At 39.8% G+C, this 21755-nt stretch overlaps 1 protein-coding gene across 2 annotated transcripts in view; it reads right to left on the minus strand.

Moving 5' to 3' along the window:
- zfpm1 (zinc finger protein, FOG family member 1) overlaps positions 1-21755 on the minus strand; it is a 112945-nt gene that overhangs the window by 50454 nt on the left and 40736 nt on the right. Inside the window, exon 2 of one of the 2 annotated variants that reach the window (XM_054775366.1) lies at positions 8630-8776. The exons of the other annotated variant lie outside the window; for it this stretch is intronic. Within the exon in view, the coding sequence (XP_054631341.1) occupies positions 8630-8776 (147 nt within the window). The remainder of the gene's footprint in view (positions 1-8629; positions 8777-21755) is intronic. 2 annotated transcript variants of the gene reach the window in all.

Genomic DNA, 21755 nt, shown 5'->3' on the forward strand with positions numbered 1-21755 from the left:
AGCGAAGAGATACTTTTTGTGCTATCCAACTTAAACTTCAAGCATCACCTCTTTGTTGAACAGTACAGTAAAACGCTAACACCCCGGCCAACAACTGCAACATTTGTTAACTTTTTATTGTATTGTATTGTATTGTACTTTATTTATCCCACAGCAGGGAAATTCACTTGTTGCAGCAACAAGCAAGATACGCAAGTAAAGAATACATAGTGACACAGTGACAGTGACAGGTGTTGTAGAGCCTGACAGCGGTCGTTATGAAGGACCTGCGGAACCTCTCCTTCTTACACCGTGGGTGTAACAGTCTACTGCTGAAGGAGCTGCTAAGGGAACCCACAGTGTCATGTAGAGGTGAGAGGTGTTGTCCATGATGGATGTAAGCTTAGCCAACATCCTTCTCTCCCCCACTTCCTCCACGGAGTCCAGAGGACCGCCCAGGACAGAGCTCGCTCTCCTGATCAGCCTATTGATCCTGCTCCTGTCCCTGTCCGTGCTGCCCCCTCTCCAGCAGCCCACAGCATAGAAGATGGCTGAGGCCACCACAGAGTCATAAAAGGTCCGTAAGAGAGTCCTGCACACACCAAAGGAACTCAGTCTCCTCAGCAGGTGGAGGCGACTCTGGCCCATCTTGTAGAGGGCGTGGGTGTTGACAGACCAGTCCAGCTTGTTGTTAAGGTGAACACCCAGGAATTTGTAGCTGTCTACCAACTCTATGTCCGCTCCCTGGATGTTCACCGGTGTGAAGTGAGATGTTTTCCTCTGGAAGTTAATGATCATCTCCTTTGTCTTGCTGGTGTTGAGTTGTAGCTGGTTAAGCTCATTCCAGCTGACAAAGTCACTGATGACCGTCCTGTATTCCAGATCATTCCCCTCTGAGACACAACCAACGATGGCTGTGTCGTCGGAGAACTTCTGGATGTGACACTGTGTGGAGCTGTGTGTGAAGTCCGAGGTGCAGAGGGTGAAGAGGAAAGGGGAGAGCACTGTACCCTGAGGGGCACCTGTGCTGAAGAGTACCATGTCAGACACACAGTGACTATGTGTTATGTGCTTCATTCTGAGAGCATGATGTGAGGCTGCAATGCACAGCATTCTCAAGTGAATGAAACCAGTTGCAATAAATGATAGGAGAGTTTATGCACAGGAGAATCAGGATTAGATTATCTTTTAGAGGTAAACTACGCATTTAAAAAATAAACTGTTTATTTCCACAAACAATCAAAGAGATCAAAGAAAAACAGTTGTTGTTGGCAACAAATGATGAACCCATGCTGACATGACATGCTGTCAAACACTTCATTTTATCAATTCACAAGTGAGTAAAAATCTACCGTACTTAAAATTGTAATTAACTCACTTTAACTCCAAACTTTTGCCCCATTTTTGGCCTCTAACACGTTATTACTGCACAAAGGCAGTTTAGCCTCACATTCCCACTTTGATAAAGAGCGATGTGTCCAATCACTACCGGCCATAAAAACGTTATGGCCACGAGACACACCCATATATGCCAACGTTATTAATGTAACTGTTGAGAAATTGGATCTGCAACGTCAAACACAGCAAACAGTGGCTTACACACATACACATACATACAGTGGCATACACCCTCACATACTCACACCATCAATCTTCTCTCGTGTCCACCTTTCAATTTCATCTACATGCAAACACGCGTATGCAGAAACGCACTGTACACACAACACACACGCATACACACACACACACACACACACCCTGCCTAAATAGTGCCATTATTTTCAGCTATAAATCACATTGAATGGCACATTGATTTTATCCTGCAAGGGGATGCAGCGTGGGAGGAGAGCTGGAGACACAGTTATTGCGTTTAATATTATCAATATTATCTCTCATATCATCTCAGACAGGGAGGCAGGTATCAGGAGGAGTCGACAGACACTTCTCTGCCAAAACCCTCCCTCCCCCCACACAGCAAGTCAGTCTCCATCAATCTGATAAGCTCAACTTCCCCTGTCACATTGGCAGGGCAAAGTCATCCAACAATCTCACCTCCTAACTAATTTCTCCATTTCTTTTTTGCCGGCGTTATTTTTGACCTTTTGTGTTTTTCAACTCCCCTTTGCATATACTGTTCACACGGTGGCGGCACAGAGGGAGAGACAAGGTAGATGTGACCTTGTGTAGCTGTGTAGAGAGTGGAATCTTTGCAGCCACATCCACGGCTACAGTGGTACTATTCAAATACATACTCGCCATGTCACAAAGAAAGGCAGAAGAGAAAAACATTTGCAAAGCTGCATTGTGACTACTGTAGTACATATGGCACATGCATGATGTGGCACAGTACATACATGAGTCCCCCGACACCAAAATGCATTATGACTGTTCCTGTATTTTCCTGTGCTGATAGGTAAAAGAGTCATTGATGTTTCTTCCTGAATGAAGTTAGTAGGACTGTCACAGTAATCAATAAATCAATTAACCGCACGACTTTGATATATTGACATGTGCGTGCGTGTTTGTTTTCCTCCTCTCTCTCTCTCTGACAAAACATTACACCTCATTAAAACGTAAACAGCGTATTCCATACAATGTTGCAAGTGAGTTAAGGAAGTATGTCTGCATCGACACACAAAGTGAACTTCAGAGTATTTCCGGGTTACTGTGTTTCTCTTTTTTTTTCTCTCCAGACAATAACAAAAGTGAACTGACTTAAAATTAGAAATGTGCCGTAGTGTCTATGATAAAATGCGTTACGTTTCCATTTTCTACTGAGTATTTTCCCAATCAATACACTTTGGCAAACTATTGTTTTACATCATGTTTCCGCGGATGGTGAAGTATGTTACTCTGCTAACTAACAATGCATTGAAGAACACGTCAATTGCACTGAAATGCAATTTTGTTTACAGAGACTTGATACTCCATTTTATTTATTGTTTTTATTGTTGTGTGTGTTTTTTTCTTAACAGAAACAGGATCAATTTTATTGTTTTTTAGTTATGATTGTGATTTGTATTTAAGTGCAATTTTTGCTAATAGAGACAAAGTCCATTTTATTTTCACTGGGTTTTTTTTTTGGTCTTTTTTTGTTTGTTTTATATATTATGTTGTTTATTTTAAGCTCTTATTAAATACTCTTGAGAATTTCAAGTTTGTTGCTTTTGATAGGGTGTACTCAATTATGCCATATCATTACATTAATGAAAAAAATGGTCTGAAAATAATGTTGACAATAATATCGTTTATCTGCAATAATTTGTGGGACAATTATCGTCCAGCATAATTTGTTATCGTGAAAGGCCTAGATGTTCGGCTTTTTAAGTAATATTATTCACATATTGAAAATTTGTTTAAAGTTTTGAAGTAACAAGCAACTGGTCATCTGATCTTTTCGTTCCATCACTCATAGGCAAACAGGCACAACATTTTCAGCATTAAAAAAAATGAAAATAAAAATCAACTTGATGGTCTCTCTCTCTCTCTCTCTCTCACTCATGGGAGAAAACAAGTTGTTAGGGTTTTTTGTTTCTAGGAAGAATGTAATATAATAATGAGCAGCAATATAGAAAACTAGTGGTGTACTTCAAACATCCCACTGACACATAATTGGTCAATTGGTCAAACAAAGAAGACTAATAGATCCTGCCACATAAGAGTTCAAAGATTCACAGTCGGAGTCTGGCCATGCACCGGTTCTGCCTTTCCCTTTTATCTCTTTTGTGGCTATGTAAATGCAAACAAATGCAAAGGTCTGCAAATTATTCAGCCTTCCAAACAGTCAACACAAACAAGCTCAAATTAAAGTATCACAGTGGTGAAGTATCAGGGTTAGCATTGTCTCCTCGAGCCTTCCTGTGCAGTTTACGGTACATATTCTCCCTGCGCAGCAAAAACATTAGGTTAATCGTGGAAGATTGTAAATTGCCTGTAGGTGCCACATATATTATATATCCGATGGAGTCTGATTCAACTATCGCCGTCGAATCGTATGAAAATGTCATGTGATCAAGATTATACCATTCTGACTACATACATGTTTACAGAAACTGTTGTTTTTGTTATAAATAGCCTATATTGATACAAAATCAGCTTAATTTGTGATCACAAAGAACTAAAAAAGATGTGTGCTTAACTTTAAACAGAAGCCCTATACTTACTACACTTTAATAAATCCACAATCCAAAAGGGGCTGAGGTGAGCGCTAGTTTGAACGCCAGGAGGACCGTCAAAATCGACGGACTTATTGGCTCATAATGGCTACTAAAAAAAAAAATCATCCCAAGTGTGAAAGTATTTTGAAAAGGTTAAAGATGATCCCAAGACGGTGACGCGCAACTTGTGACAGCAGCTTCTTACATACCAAGCGACACCAAACCACATGGCGTATCATTTAAAACGGGGTAAGTCTGTAAATAAGTAAAAGTACTGTTGTTGCACACCTGCCAGGTGGAAAAAGTTGGAAATCCTTTGTCAAAGACAGCCCTACACTGCATGCAATACACAACTGTCCATCATGATGCAACTAAATAAGATCACTGACTAATATTTCATATCAAATAAGGCAGAGGTGATTGGCTCCAAAAGGGGCACGTGAGTCAAGGGTCAAAATAGGGTTACACACTGACTAATAAGCAAGCTTTTGGCCAAGCTACAGTATCTGTCATGTAGAAACACTGACTGTTGAAAGTTTTTCTGTAAAAAAAAAAGGAACATGTGCGACTATCCAGAAATTCTATGAAGAGAGAGGAAACCCCCCCCCAGAAAAATAAACCCACTTCAGAGAATGGCAGAACAAATGCTGAGGTGTCCGTGTGTGTGTGTGTGTGTGTGTGTATGTAAATACAATAACAAACTATCCTAAAAAATAAGAATGTGATGTTATGGACAGGACTGAGTGCTTAGTCTTGCTACTGGTCGAATGTGTTTTTCTTGCTAGTTATCGGACTACTTATGGCTTGTGTGTGCGTGCGCGTGTGTGTGTGAGTGTGTGTGTGTGTGCGCGCGTGCGTGAGCGATTGTCTCTCTCCCTCTCTCACTCTCCCTCTCTCTTCCAGATGGTGGATAAGAGGCCTTGCCTTTATTAGCCAGCACTGGCCAGATAAAGACCTGGTATTGATCCTAGGTTGAAAGAGCAGGTTCGTCAAACATGGCTGATTTACAGAGAACTGATAATGGCAGCGCTGGGCAACCGAGGAACCCTTGAGAAAGGAGGAGTAAATACATAGCACGATGGGATGTGATGTGTGTGTTGTGAAAAAAAAAGAACAAAAGGGTAAAACACAAAAAAAGAAACAAAGAGGCTTTAGTATTGATAAAATTGCCCACATGGAACAACTTATTTTTTCCTTTTAAAATTTATTACATCCATAACACACCCCTCACCTCTCTCACACATGCACAGGCGCGCACACACACAAACACACACTTTGCTAATCTCTAATCTTGTCTCGATGTGCACCTGACAAAATTTCCATGGCTTTATCAACCCAACCGAACCAACAGACGCTTATCACTTCCAGCCCCAAAATTTCACAAGAGCAGGAATTTTTTAGATTAAAAAAACACAGCTAGTGAAATCTTGAATAAGTCAAAAGAATATGACTGAACACTCTATCAGACGGTACAAGGGGGAGGCGTAGGATAAGAAGTGTGTTGAGGGGGCAGATTCACCAGTCTTGAGATTGAACCTAAGCATTTTTTTAATAATATAAACACATATTTCTACATGTACATGCAGTTATCTTGAACCGATACACATGTTCAACTTCTTGTGTAAATGCAAATATCTCATAAGCTCATCACACAGCAAACACGATGGTCCAAACAATCTACTGAGGCTCAAACCGAGGATAAAAAGGAAGAAAGGTGATTTAAGTACACAAGCCAGTCTAGGATGTGAATTTAGGTGCTCAGCCTCAAATCAGAATGAGCAAAAATAATAACAGAGCAATCGTTAATAATGAAATACTTCTGGTCAAATTAGTTTGAAGCCACAATTGGGAAATCCAGTCTGCTTAAACTGTGTTATCAGTCAGGGCCAACCAAATTTTGGACACGCCAGCAATTCATCTGAGCATCATGCGGCACCTGACCACACCTATCATAATGTAATTTATTAAAAAGTGAGTCGACCATAAAGACTTACCTTTTTCACGACTGGATCCGTTAATAAAACCAGACATTCATAAGGTAGTCAATATTACACTTCACTCTGCTGATCATATTAATGTGACAACTGAACCATATATTCTATTACTGAGAACACGCTTACAGGTATCACAAGGCCAACTCTTGACAGACATAACTTGGATTACAAATAAAATGGGAGAACGTTTCACATCCAAATAGTGCACCGCTGACTTGTCTTCAGTTTACTTCTAAAACCACACTGAACGTGCCACGTGAGTGTTAACAGCTGACACTGGAGCAGGGGACAGCTATGTGACATGCCACCAGCCAATGCAGTGCTTTCTGCATTAGAATCACGATGATCACCAGTGGTATTTATAGGGGTGCTGAGATGCTTGAGCACTCTAAAAGTGGTCTAAATCTGCCTGTAGTATTGGTATTTTATTAACAGCTGATCAACTGACATTTGTACACACAACAATCTATAGCGATTTAGGAGAATGTCCTGAAAAGAGACAATGTCCAGAGAGTTGCAGTAATACGGCCAAAAATGCCTCGATGATGACAGAGGTCTGCAGAGAATAATGACAATGACAATGTGAGTTTTGTTGTGAAAAAGCAATAACATACACTAGTACTTGTACATGTAAACACTGTCAAATGTTTGGACAAACAAGACTTGTTTTCTTGTTTTGCTTTATCACTGCATTGCACCTTATTGTCATGCACTCACCACTGTATTTATTGATGTGTGTGTGTGTGTGTGTGTGTAGGAATAAATGGATAGTGAAGAGCTTTTAAATTTCGTTGTATAAATCTATACTATTCTATTAGACTCGAGTCAGAATTTGGATGACTCTGGACTTGACAATACCATCAAAGACCTGCAACTCAACTTGGACTTTGACATCAATGACTCGGAACTTGACTCAGACTTTTTTAGTCTGATGACTTGAAAATACTTGAGAATTTCAGTAAGTGTGTTGAACAATGTGTGTCCCCAATCAAAGTATTCAACTATAGTGACTATTGTTATATCATTTCCAGCAAGACAACACATTTTCCCACAGAATCTGACACATTTAAGGCACCTATACATTTCCAATGAAGTTTAAAAACAAACAAGGGTGTGGCCTACATTTCTGTGAGCGGCAAACTGCTGGAGAGTTGTAGAAAGTTATTCACATACACATGCACATGCGCACGCACGCACGTGTTGTGAACGATAAACCCATGCGACTGGATATCCAGTTTGACGAGCGAACGATTCGGCTGCACCGATAGCAGCCTCCTGTATAGTTAAGAATCAGCCATAAGTCTTTAGATGAATCGATTGTGGAGACATGGACCGGGTATTGCGAGAGAAGCAACCGATTGACAGAGCGTCTTATAAACAACGCAAGAGCCTGGGCTGCTGACGAAAGAATTGTCGCGCATGCTCCATAGCTTGCCTTGACTGAAGATGAGAACGGATGTAAGAAGTAGCAGGTGCGCTTGCTGGCGCTAAAGATTTTCAACACATCAGCAAAAAAAACTTTGGGGATAAAATGGGGATATGATGTGCTCTTTTACGCATTTAAAAATACTGTAAAACACTTACACTTTCATATATTTGACATCTTTATTTTATAATGTAAGATTATTATTTACATCAACAAACATTAACTGTAGAATTGAATCGAATTGTATCATTTGTACACTGCATTGAATCGTATCGAATCAGTCTGTTTTAACAATACATCGTTTTCAAACGTATCGTAACCTGTGCATCTAGATTCGAATTGAATTGAAGAGTTACATCCCTAACACACACACATTAATTATGTAAAATGAATGTATCATGAATGTCTTCAGAAGTTAATTTGTTGTTTTAGTGGTTTGCACTGACTAAATCCAGAATGCACTCTTTTTCCTGTGTCTAAAGCTTGTTACACTGATCTTATTTTATTAAAAAAAAATAAAAACATTGAAAATGCATTCATTGGATTTGTCAAGTTTAATAGATTGTTATGTTAAAATGGCATTTTAATTTGGTAAACACTAAATGGTGCTTATGACTTGTAAGGACTCAAAAATTCCAAGCCTATGACTTGCGACCTTACTCAACCTGTCTTGTCTTGAATTGAGACTTGAATTGGATTTGCGCATTTTACTTTAGACTTTAGACTTTAGACTTTAGACTTAGATTTTGGGGGACGATGCACTATAATACAAACAGCCTCGTTAAGTGCAATATTGTATGAAAACAGAGACAGTGCACAAAAGCCAAGCCAAACTTTTACAGAAAAAATATGATTAAAACCAGAATATATGAACATTGGGGAGTTCGAAAACTGAGGTTTGAGTGTACCATTAAAAAGTCTGAACCGGATTCAAATAAAATTGTTGCTCTGTGTTCTGCAAACAATATTTGAATGCAGTGTCCACGCTGTGAATCACAATTAATTCATTTTGTTTGTTAACTTATTTATAAATGAGTAGAATCAGACTTTTCCGCCTGTGCTGAGGCTCTCACCGTCATTGTACAGCGGCGTGTATGGCGGTGGACTGCTGCTTTCACCATCTGCTGAATCATCTGGGTCTGAGGCCTCTGCCTCCTCCCCCGAGACGCTGAGGTCGTCAAAAGTGCTGTCATCGTTGCTGTCAAGCTCTCCGAGGGAACCTGGAAGACGAAGATGGAGGATGAAACAAACTGTAGATACACGTATATACACCGGTACCGTGCAGTCAGCGAGTAGTGGCACGACTTCTGGGCACATTTGAAGGTAATCTGTACTGCTGCAAAACAAAGGTGCTCTTTCACGTTCCTGCCGCGTGAGAACATCACACGTTTGCAGTTACAGTGACGATTATTAGATTTACTTAGTTCAGCATTTATGTAATCATTTCAAATCCAAAAAACAAGAGGCAGGTTGAATTAAAATGGCTCGTTGGTCTTTGAGCACACTGACAGTTAAACAGAGATACTGTAACGTATTTAATACAATACAGCAGTGGTTCTCCATTATTCTCGGTCATGCCGTCCCCTCCCCCAATCATTTTTTCTATACACCCCCGATTTGAAATTTGAGAACCTGATAATATTTATTTATTTATTTGTACAAACCACTGTAAGAGTTGCTAGCACCAGCATCGTTCAAGCATGAATACGGACACTAAGACCTGCCAACCTTGAAGAAATGTTATGATTAGTAGCCTTGCCACTCACGCCCCCCATCATTTTTAAAACTTAGTGTTATTACATGAATGACCACATCACCATAGAGTTGAAACATTCAATTCTCTAAAAAAAAAAAAAAAAAAACTATTGTTATATTTAATTATATTAAGTTGTAAGTCTCTGAATGACTTGTGCTTGTTGGTTTTTTTTTTAAATGATCTATTCACAAAAGAAAAGACAAGGAAAACACTTGAACTTAAAAGAGAAAGATACATGCACACTGAGCCAGTTTTTCAAAATGGCTTCAAATCATGGACCCATTTAACAATCTAATCCATAAGATTAATGGCAGAAGCCAAAGGGGACATAAAGCCAAATTGCAGTATACCTAAAAATTGAAGCTAAAAGAGTGATTAGTGAAGGGCTGATCTGTATCAATTACAATTTCACAATCCCTGCTGACCATAGTAATTATACAGTACTTTTGATCTATTTTTGCCCGTTTGAAGATTATATCCACAAAACGAGAAAAAAATGACTTCATTATTAATGCCCCCTCTTTAAGATTAATATATCTTCCTTAAAATAGTACATTGAGAGCTCGGAACCTTTTCTTGTTTGCGGTAAGACTCAGTTATGGTTCTGTATTTGCTGGTTTGTTGGCGAAAGAGAGCAGTCCCTGTTTTGATCCCCTGTGAGGTGATGATGGAGATGTTTAAATGACTGAGTCAAGGTAATCATTTCTTTTAAGAGGATTTGAGAGCTAGAGAGAAATGTTGAAAAGGATGGTGCTTGTCAAGAGAGAAAACCACGATGAAATGTACTAGAAAGGGAGGGAAAACGTTTTACCTTTTCAATTCAGAGGCAAAACCGTGATTACAGTTCCTCACATGTTCTCCCCGCCCCTTTGCCTCAACCGATGCAGGTTGTAAATTAATTCTAATTTGGTTGTGTCAAACTAATAGAGGGATTGTTTCGGAGCTAAAGCCGTGACTTGGGGCATATATATTTACAATGCTGGAACAAAGGCGTCTATAATCTATACAAAGCACACAACAATGACTGCGAATAAAGAAGCTTGTAGAAAAAGGGAGAGGCAATTTTTCTAATTCTGTTAATTTCACTTCCAAAGCAATTAAAAGCAGGCAGAGATAATGCTTGGAAACAATCGCTGCCTGACAAAGTGTTTCTGTCTTTGTAAATGAAACATCTTCAGGCTAATTTCAACTTCCACGCCTGCATGGTTCACTCTAATTTCAGATAAAATTAACATAGCTAGATTTGGACCTTCATAAGAGAAAAAGATTGCACAGAGAGAAAAAAAAATAATCGATCGATCCCATGCACAATATTTTTAGCATTAGGTCCATGTTGTCCAAGCGTTGTTTCATCTAATTTTGAGTATCTAGGAGGACATTTTCATACAATTAATTTTGCTTTAATCATAATTGTACAAAGGGACTTTGCTATAAAAAAAAATCCAATTACATTTTGTGTTTCAAATATAAGTTGGAATTCTGATTTCTTTTCTCATTATAGCTGTGGTTTAATGAATCAATCACTACATCACTGCTTTCGGACATTCAATAGTATGGAAAAAGTTTCAGCTCCCCTCTTTTATCCAAGGAGAAATATCTTCTTCTCTTCCTCGTGTCTTGGAGAGTTGGTAGAAAGAGTTGTGGGAGAAATATTAAAGCTGTATTCATTATTATGCCATGATATATCCAGCAGGAAAGTTTAATCGAGCGACACAAGATAGAAAGAATTAAAAAAAACGGTACGTATGTCATCAATAGGCTGAACTTATCAAACAGCACCACTCAACTTTCTACATTGTGAAGTAATGTCTACTGCCACTGTTCATTACGAGCCTTAATCTTCCTAATTTATAAACTATAATAAAAAAAAATAAATAAATAAAACATTAACGGGAATGCTGTAGAATGAAAACTCTAAATATCTAATTGATGCAAAACTACAGGGAGCTACCAAGTCGGGGTGCAACAACACATGTATCTGTATTGAAGCGCTCGATACAGTGGTCTCAATTCAACAGCACTATGAATCCAATGATACTGTAACCCAGATGTAGATGTCACATGACATCAGTCAGCTGACATCAAAGCAGCAGACAGCTAAAACAACTCAGAGGTAATATGCATATACACACAATAAAAGTCCTCACGGTATCTGTAGCAGCTCGTTCCACGCAAAAACCTAAAAAAAAAAAATAATAAAACTAAAAAATCAACTGCGCTGTGCGCACCCTGAACTCCATTACGGAAATGTGTTTTTCTACACTTCCTTGTTATTATTGCTATTATTTTATGATGAATGGAATAATATTGTCGCTTGTGTTTTTTTTAATGTCTTGCTTTAACTTCAGCTGTATTGTCATTTCGATAGTTTGTTTTTTTAATAATTGTAATATTTTATAGCATACTGGGTGTGTACATGAACTGCGGAATTAATGAACGCTACCTAGTTTGACCAAAATACGACTGAATCTATGAACTATTGATGAATTATGTGAATTGATCTTTATTGCCATGTTGAAACGAATTGAAACGAATTTCATTTTTATTTTAACAAGGTTTTGTTTTCGTTTTATATGGCCCGAACTTCTATGTATGCACACAGCGGAAAATGCGGCAGGTATAGCTGCACAAGATTGACTTACATTTAAACTGTACTTTTGAGTTCACAGAAATCAAAGTACAAGACAAACCAGGCATGAAAATGTATGTTTTTTGTATTGTAAAAACATCGAACCGTGACACCAAAGTATCGAACGGTGGATGTTCTGTAGCGTTGCACCCCTTGTACCAAGGGTAAACACGGTGAAACAACAAATGACTGCTTGAAGTATATCGATGTGGTTTACTATTGAAAAAAAGCTTCTGTTCAGATTCAACACAAAAAGGAATGTCTTCCACAAGGATATTGAAGGATACTTCTAGGTATGAGAAATAATGAAAAAATACTGTCTCTTCTGTATTAGAAAAATAGACCTGTAAGAACGTAGATTAATAGCTCTCTTATCAAGTCTTACTGGACTAATAAATGAATGAATAAATAATATGAAATAACAATAACTACTGTGTATATATATATATATATATATATATATATATATATATATATATATATATATATATATATATACACACACACACATATACACTCGTGGTGTGTAAAGACACCAGCATCTCAGGGATTACGTCACATGCAGAAGAGTGCCCTTATGTCGGTATTCATTTAATGGGTTGAAACCTTCAAAATAAAGCAGAACAGTTACATTGAAATGATTGTGGACACACTAATGATATATGCTGTTGTAGAATTCATAGTCTGCCTCTGCATTTGAGTTTTATTTTCTGTGAGAATTTGCTACTGAGTAGGGTGTTTGAGGGAAGGGTACACACACACAAACATGGTGTGAAGGTATGTCAAGTTTAAAATTAAAAACAGGATTAAAGAGCGGCCATGAAAGATAGTCCTTGATACACGGAGCAGCACCAGGATGAAACAGAGATTTTGTAGAAGAGAATACTTGAGCTGCCGCACGGGGACTGTCACTGTCTGTCTTAAAGAGGCCCGAAGAGAGGCAGAACAAAGTGCTGCAGCTGATGAAGGCACCGCAGATACTGCTTTATTAACTCTCCATCCACATCAAACCTGAAGCAAGCAGCTCGCTGATTAAACACTGAGACAACACACATCAAACCTGTATGCTCAACAAGCCTGATTAAACACACGCAAGCCTCGCCGCTCTTACGTTAATAACCCAACGCGTGCACGAAAAAAAAAACACATCAGACCTGAAAGCATGAAAAGGAGGGTGGGGGTGTACTTGTGTGAGACAATTATAGACTTAGAAAGGAACCATTAGGAAAGAGTATTTAAACAAAAACAGAAGGGGTTGGGAGTGTGACACAGGTGACAGTGAACTATGCGCGGGAGAGGACCCACTTATTGATCAGAGTAAAGAGAATTACCTGAGAAAATACTCTCAACTTTGCCCTTGGAACAGCTCCCTCAAGCATCACTGGCTCTTACAATAGCTTTGCAGGTACCATGTACTCCCTCCACCACCCCCTTGATCAATCGATTAGGCTTCAATAATCTTTGTCTCACCAACCTTAAGGTTTTCAGCTGCTGACAACTACCCATTGGTTACACCAGGGATGACAAATTGCTCAAATATTTAGACCTAATGAGCACTCGCATCTATCCATCCATCCATTTTCTATACCGCTTCTCCTCATTAGGGTCGCAGGGAGCTGGAGCTGTAACTGACAGGGATACACTATACCTGGACTGGTCACATGTAGACAAACAACCATTCACACTCACATTCATACCTATGGACAATTTAGAGTCAAATGAACCTAACATGCACCTTTCTGGAATGTGGGAGGAAACCGGAGTACCCGTAGAAAACCCACACACAGGGACAACATGTACACAGAAACACCCAAGGAAGAATCGAACCCAGGTCTTCCCGATCTCCAGACTGTGACTGTGTGGCCAACATGCTAACCACTAGACCACCGTGCGGCCCACTCGCAATTAGTGTAATCTTAAAGCACCTCGATTTTTAAAATGGTGAGAAAATGTTGATGTCAAAAACCCCGCCCCTGACTGTTCAATGGAGGCGGGTCTTCAAAAATAGTTCATACTGCAACTGTGGGTTGCTCAAAATACTGTCAGGGATGAGTGATTCTATTCTCAAAATTGTCTGACTTGATGTTTATTTCAGATAACAGGTAGAGAAAAAGTTAACATTTCAATTCTGTGAAGCTGTTAGCACTGCGAGTTATTATAAAGTAGGTGTAAAATGCATGCATTCACTGTCGAGGGTGTTCCTTCACAACTACCGCAACCCTCACAGACAGCATGTTGACAATTAAAGTAGTCTAGTCCTTGGAAAGTACATGTACATTAAGCAGTATTAATAATGAGTTGCAATGCTTGGGTCAAGTGGATGAAGTTGAAAGCCTGCACAATAGTTACAAAATAAAATGCAATTCAACCAGTTGATAATAGATAAGACTGACATGCACAGAAACTCTAAAACTTTAAATTCTAAAACGAAATTTTACAAATCAAAAACATGAAGAACCTAAAATGTCCTAAAGTTCACAAGAATTCAAGGACACTTTACCTCTGCTGCACTCACATTTTAATGACGACGAGGGTTGGGCAGCATTTGAATTTGAATGATTCCAGTTCCAAATCCTTATTTTGATTTTAGTTCCTAACGATTCTCCAGCCCTGTGCTTTTAAGAGGCAGGGCAGGGTTTCCGCTACAATAATTGATCGTAGCGCACCGCCGTAACAAAATAAAAGCCGCCACACCTTAAAAAAATGTTTCTTTTTTTAAAACTTGAAAACAATGTTAAGTAATATATTGTAAGAATGGATATATAAGCTATATAGATATTTATATAGATGATCATTTATGCGGATATTGACCACAGTTAGTTTGAAAACAATTTAAATCATATGTTATCATGTTTTTATGTTATCATAAAAATGTTTCACTGCGTTTTATTTTGATAAACATGCACTGGAATCGCCTGTCTGCCCTGTTGGCACTTGTGTATGTGTGACCAGAAAAAAGTACGCAACCTGTCTTGTGTTGACATTCACTTTGTCCCTTATTTTCGTAAGAATGAAAAATAGTCTGTAAAATGTGGAGTCAATTGACGACAGCTTGTCACAGGCTAAGCCTCTCTATGTCAGTGTGTGTGATCACTCACGTTTCAATCTCATTCCACTTTCTGGCATCATTGTTTACACATTTTGCCTGGCTCTCACTGCCTCTCTGGTGGCAGCTAGCCAACTCTTTTTTGTCCCACGGGAAAGCTACAAGAGGCTATCACGTTTATACATGCTAACTTAGTGTCTCTGTTCATTCTCCCAAAAAAGAAAGAAAACAAGAAAATGAATAAGAACATAAGAAACATTAATACCAATAAATTAAGCAACAACATAAACAACATAAACATGTAGCGTGTCCAGCTTTAAGATAGTGACGCTATCACAGAGTTCTCCAACAGGTAGCTCACATGCTAGCAGTAGCTCACCAGCTGATGTTGAGTAGTTCACCAAAGAATATTTGCTTCACCTCTTTGTATTTTTATAAGTGTTCTATTCAAACATAACATATTTTTAATGACATATTTAATGACAATTGAGTACACTAAATGGAGATGTGCTTTGTAAATAAAGTACAATTGAAATGTTGGCAGTCACATAAAACACAAATAGATCACCTCTCCTTTCTTTTTGTGAAAATAGCTTTAATAGTGCTGCTAGTTGTATTCACGACCATAACCCTGTATTATAAATTTATACTATTTATACAGGACAGATTTCTATAACAAAAGTATTTATTTTTTGAACAAAAAAATATATTATTGAAGCATTCGTTTCCCAAGTATTAGTATTACTGTAAAACAGGAATCAAATAAAATTTAGGTTTGTGTCAAGTAGTACAACATTTTGTACTTTTGTACTAGTCACATAGTACTACTGGACTCAATAGGTCAGGTTACAAAAGGGGCTTGACATTTTAGACTCTCAGTTTACGTGCTCTCACCAACTTTGCCAACAGAAGTTCTCGGCTCATGTTTTGATGGTTGTTGAAAAAAGTTGAAAAGAAATAAGTCATAAAAATTATTTGTCATAATAAATTTAAAAAATTGCAGCTGGCAGTGGCAGCTGGGAGTGGCACAAGACAACAGTGGCAGCCCCCCCCTTCCATGCAGCCCACCACCACAACTTCAAAAAAATCATAGGGGAATCCGTGCAGGGTCATAAAAGTTTACATGATTTAAATTAGGGCGCTAATCAGTTATTTCTTGGATGAAATATCAGAACTCCTTCATGAATTTTTTAATGACCCTAAATTTTTAGCAGATTTATTATGAATTTCTTACAAGGCTATTTTCAACTAGTATATGAAGATCAAACTATTCAACTTGAATGTAAATGTTATGAAGTTTCTTTTTACAGGAGTACACTTTCACAAAAGACGTTTACTTTTGAAAAGTAGTATATTTTGTTCGCTGCCTCAATGTTGGTGTAAGCTCTTTTTTAGGACACCCTTATTTTGTTAGCACAAGTAAACAGGATGTAGCCCAAAGTGCTCTTACTTTGAAAGCCGTAAGAGTGTTGTGTGGGTTGAGAAGGTCACTTGATTTTTGCTAACAGAGACGATGCAAATGAATTTGACTAGCCGTAGCTCCCGTCTAGATCTGTCACGCTAATCAATAAATCGATTAACCAAACTATTAAAAAAAAAAAAATTGATAATTTTGCCAGCCTCGATAAATTGACATGTGCATGTATGCGTGTTTGTTTTCCTCGTCTATGTACCACACAGGCTGGCACAAAAGGGTTCACTCGGCATGTGTCTGTGCGCATTAGTGCTATAGTGGAATGAACAGAGAGAGTGAATCCTCCTCTCACCCATTCAGCCTCTTTGACCCAGTACGTGGAGGCGGGGCTACTAATGAGTGGCTACACAGAGTGCTAGCAGCAAGTTAGCAAGCAAATGCTAATATGAATGAAGGCACAAAAGCGATGGTTTCTAAGCCAAATACCACTGCCATCTTGAAGGGCTACAGAAATATTGCATTTTACTCCGCCACCACGGATATGTTGTCCAGTTCAACTATGACCCCCTACATTAGTTTAACAATACACTACATAACTGTGTGTGTGTGGTTTTTAATGGAGTGTTTTTTCTTTCTTAACAGAGACGGGGTCAAATGTTTTATTGTTTTTGGTTATGACTATGACTTTTAAGTGCAATTCCTGCTAAAAGAGAGCCCATTTTATTTTCATAGAATTGTTTGTTGTTTATTATGTTTAAATTATTTAAAAGCTCTTGACATCCCAGTTACAATTGAAAAGTTTTTTTGTTTTTGATGTACTCATTAATATGCCATACAATTAATTAAAAAATGGTCTCAAAAAATGTTGTCAATAATATTGATTATCCACAATCATTTTTAAGACAATTATCGCCCAGCAAAATGTGTTAACGCGACAGGCCTACTGCCGTCCTTTATTTACACCAAACTTCCACATCAGCGGGCATCCTGAACCCTCTGTTACACTGCCATGACACAGACGTCATTTATTGTTTGACTTCCCTGATTCTGACTGCGAGGGGGAAGTCAAAGAGGAGGTACTCTGTTATTTCTATATTATGAATGTGTGAAGATTTATCATGTTGGTCGTGCACCCTTCCTTTGTATGACATTGTGTTGCAAATGTTGCACTGAGCCGGCCTCTCTTTTTTTTTATGAAGTTAAGCCAAACTTTTTAGCCGCTTCTTCTTCACTAGTGTTCGCCGGCTTCTTCTTAGTTGGTGTTCACGGCTATTTCTTCTGGTCGGCAAAGTGGGCACTGAAACCAGAAATCGGAATAAAAACATTTGAACAATCCCGGGAGAATTGCAATGTTAGTTCCGGTTCCCATCGATGCTGGAGACTCGATGCCCAGCCCTAATGGCGACCATTCTGCCAGGTTCCACTCCTATTTCTCCTTTCTAACATACCTTCTTCCTCATTTCTGTTTATTTTTTCTATTTTTCATCTGCTTTTTTCCTTCTTTCCTGGCCCCCTTTAATATCTGTCCTGGTTTCTCCCCATTCCTTTTCCCATCACCTCCTGTTCTCTTCATCTCTACCTCTCTCCTTCACCTCCATCCCTTCCTCCTCTTATTTTTCAGTGAAAAAGCGAAGTGACTGGGAGCGTCACTCTGTGCGGATAGCTGGGAGCCGTTGGCGGTTATCGGCTCCTGCAGACTCTCTCTGCCGGTCTGATCTGTCTCCTCTTCATTAAGCAAATACGCCGACGTGGAAATGAAAACATAATAGCTATTTGATTTCCAGCAAGATATTTTGCATATTGGTTCAGAGCTGATAGTGGAATTTCATCAAGTCATTTTTTTCCCTCTCTCTCTCTCTCTCTCTCTCTCTCTCTCTCTCTCTGTCTCCCCTCCCTCTCCTGCCATCACTACTACCCCTGCTTCTCCCAACAGCCCCTGAACCCTTCAATACATCCCTCCCCCTCTTCCCTCCATCCTCACGCTTTAAAAACGAAATTACTGAGATGGGGCCGACTTTCAGAGAGATTTCTTTGCATTGCTGGGAAGAGGAAAAAAGAAATCTAGTTCCCCAGGAAGACTACTTAAACGATTAAATACCCCCCCATTCTCATCTTTTTTTCTGCCTCTTCCTTTTTTGATAACATGGAAGGAAATTTAAAGAATTCACAGTGCTTTAGGTTGACTGTACTAATAAGAGATAGGAGGGAGAAAATTAACTCCTTAATGAGCACAGCCGTCTCCCTGATAAAGGTCCTGGTGAGACGGCAAAGTGGGACACTGGCGGAACCTTGGGAGAGACACCATGAGGGGGAGATAGACTGTGATAAAGCTGGCCAGTGGATGGGGTGTAATCGAAACAGAATGAGTGAGACTTGACACCATGCAGAGTAACAATTAGTTTTGCCGCCTCCTCCTCTGAGGAGTTATTTTCTTCCGGGGTAAGAGGAGGGCAGGTAGTGAGATAATAGCGATACAGATTCCCTTCATGCATTGCCTCAACACCAGACATGATGAACGGTCCAGGAGTGGAGTATATCCTTCATGCCCCAAGGAGAGAAAAACTAGGCATGGAGAAGAGGATCAGCAGCCTCTTCACAGCAAGCCTATCTGATAGCCTGGTGCCTCTCGTGAGGACTACCCACTGCCCCTGAACCTACTGAAATAAATCTCCTTGCTGCTGTTTTCCATGTTGGAACACTGTTGCTTCAAGCCTGATAGCAGTCCTGCCATGTTAGAGCTGCGGCTCCACTAGTACTGAACACACTTACACTGATGTGGTGGATAAAATGCACAAATGACCGTCATCAACAAAGAGTCATTCCGTACGTTCTAACCCAGGGGTCACCAACGTTTTTTCCTGCGAGAGCTACTTTTAGAAAATGAAAATGGCCACGAGCTACTCATTTTTGTAGAAATGATTTTCATACCTTATTTCAACCCAAACAAAGCAAATATGCTTGTTTTACCAAAACATTCACAAAATGCTGGTATCCACAACTCACATTTTATGTTTCAGAATACTTTTCTTTCTAGTGTTCTCACATTATTAACTGAAAGCCTGAATGAAAAGCAGGCTTGCGGGCACCTCATGTGGTCGTGGGGGGCTACCTTCTGCCCGCGGGCACTGTGTTGGTGACCCCTGTTCTAACCTCAGTTCTTCTGACAAGGAGGGAAAATGTTTGGGACAAGTGGTGCAGCACAAAATGCAAGCAACTTGGGCATGTCAATATAACGAGCCGTAGACTGGTTCGGGCCTGGCTCTGCATCCATTTTCTATGCCGCTTCTCCTCATTTGGGTCACGGGGGTATGCTGCAGCCTATCCCAGCTGACTTCGGGCGATAGGCGGGGTACACCCTGGACTGGTCGCCAGCCAATCGCAGGGCACATATAGATAGAACAATCCTTCACACTCACATTCATACAATTTTTTGGAATGTGGGAGGAAACCCAGAGAAAACGCACGCACGCACGGGAAGAACATGCAAACCCACTTCTTCCCGATCTCCTGACTGTGACTGTGTGGCCAACATGCTAACCACTAGACCACCGTGCAGGCGCCATGCAATCCAATACACTAAATACAGTATTTGTTATTATATTTGTGTAATGTAATGCTATTTATTTATTGTGTTGTGTATAAAACAAAGACAAGCACGATGTAACCGAGGGTCTTACTAAGATGGACACTGACATTAGCCCCTTTTCCACCACAGGATTTTTACAAGGAACTTTCCTATTTACCCTGTTAGTTCAAAATACCCTGTGTTTCCACTCAAATCTATCCGGGTAAAAAAGTTCATCTTAGCCACCAGGTACTTTCTGCAAAGTTCCTATTATAAACTATTAAAAGGTCAGCTGTGCTGACAAACGGTGATTGGTTGAACACACTTGTAGTGTTTCTACTCAACCGCCAATGCTTAAACCAGTGTGCAGTTGCCAACTTATTCATATTAATTTTTACAAGCTTCATGTCGATATGCGAACTACAAGAAGTGGACAGACTCTTTTGAACGTATTTACAGAGGAATATATTGAGCGGGATTTTGAGACAGAGACTCAAAATAACAGAATCTGTGGAAGAATAGCCGACAAGCTGGTGGATTTAAGTGTAGGATACACGCCCAAACACAGTGGTGAAACGCTGAAGAAACTAAAGCAAGATTATAAAAAAATGAACAGTCACAGTGGGTCCAACTGCTATTGTACTGCACCAGTACAATAGTTGAGCTCGTTGCTTGAGTATACAGTATGTGGCAAAATGGAGGAAGTAGTAAACAAGTAGAATGAAGGTAAATCATATCAAATATTCACTATTTAGTTTGTTACATGCTGTAACAGTAGTCAGCAACACGCCATTTGTTTAGTTACAACGTGAGTGAACCCAAATAGTAACGCTAACAGGCTGCTGCTAAAGCTAGAGTCGGATGTGTTTGTGCTGTGGGCGTGAGCCCAGCACAGTTATTTATTCTTTATGTCTTGCTATTTACAGATGAAATGGACTATAAGGACTCATCTGACCCTCATGAGCGTTGGTTTACGTGACCCCGCCGCATCCAACAACAACCGGCTAGGCTCTCGTCCCACTGCCCCACTTTCTGTTTTTATAAATATAAACAGACGCACGTGTACACACATCACTCAATAGGATTATAAGGGACAGCGATGAAGAACTGCCAGTTGGGTAAGGCCACCAGTAGCCAACCAAGCCTCCTCTCCCCCTCGCACTCCCACCTCAATTACCCCACCCCCTTTAACTCCGCAATAGACATGAGGGATCTAGGGGAGACATCTGGCTTAGTCCTGCTGTCAAATAACTGCGGGATGACCCGGGGATGCTCCCCCAGTTTTTAAATTACGCCATCGACACTTAGATTCCTACACACGCAGTCACACCTGAGAAGAGTCGTCTGGGGGGGTTGTGTGTTGCAGCCTCACTAGTCTCCCCCAGGGGGAACTAGCGACAAATGTAACACATTTTATCACACACTAGCAAGCATTATTATTATAGTAATGACAGTAATTGTAGGTAATCGTAACCATAAAGAAATATGCTTTTGCTACAGTTATTGCTGTGTCTGCTGGTACGTCTAGCCCGCTACTCTCGCTCCCTGTCCATCCCCAGGTTGTCAAACTAGACTCCATATCAAGTCCCAAGGTTCTTCAGGTAGTTTTCACAACTACACCCTTGGTATTCCTGCACCCGCTGATTATCTGACCCATTCAGCACTACAGGAATAAGCGATGAAGTGGATGCTCTCACCATCTGTGGTCACATCTTGGTCCCTTCTCTTCCCCTAACCCATCCCCAATGGCCCCTCGTCTGACTCCAATCACAGTCGATGATGTGACCGA

This window comes from Dunckerocampus dactyliophorus, chromosome 5, assembly GCF_027744805.1.
Source record: "Dunckerocampus dactyliophorus isolate RoL2022-P2 chromosome 5, RoL_Ddac_1.1, whole genome shotgun sequence".
Taxonomy (NCBI): Eukaryota; Metazoa; Chordata; class Actinopteri; order Syngnathiformes; family Syngnathidae; genus Dunckerocampus; species Dunckerocampus dactyliophorus.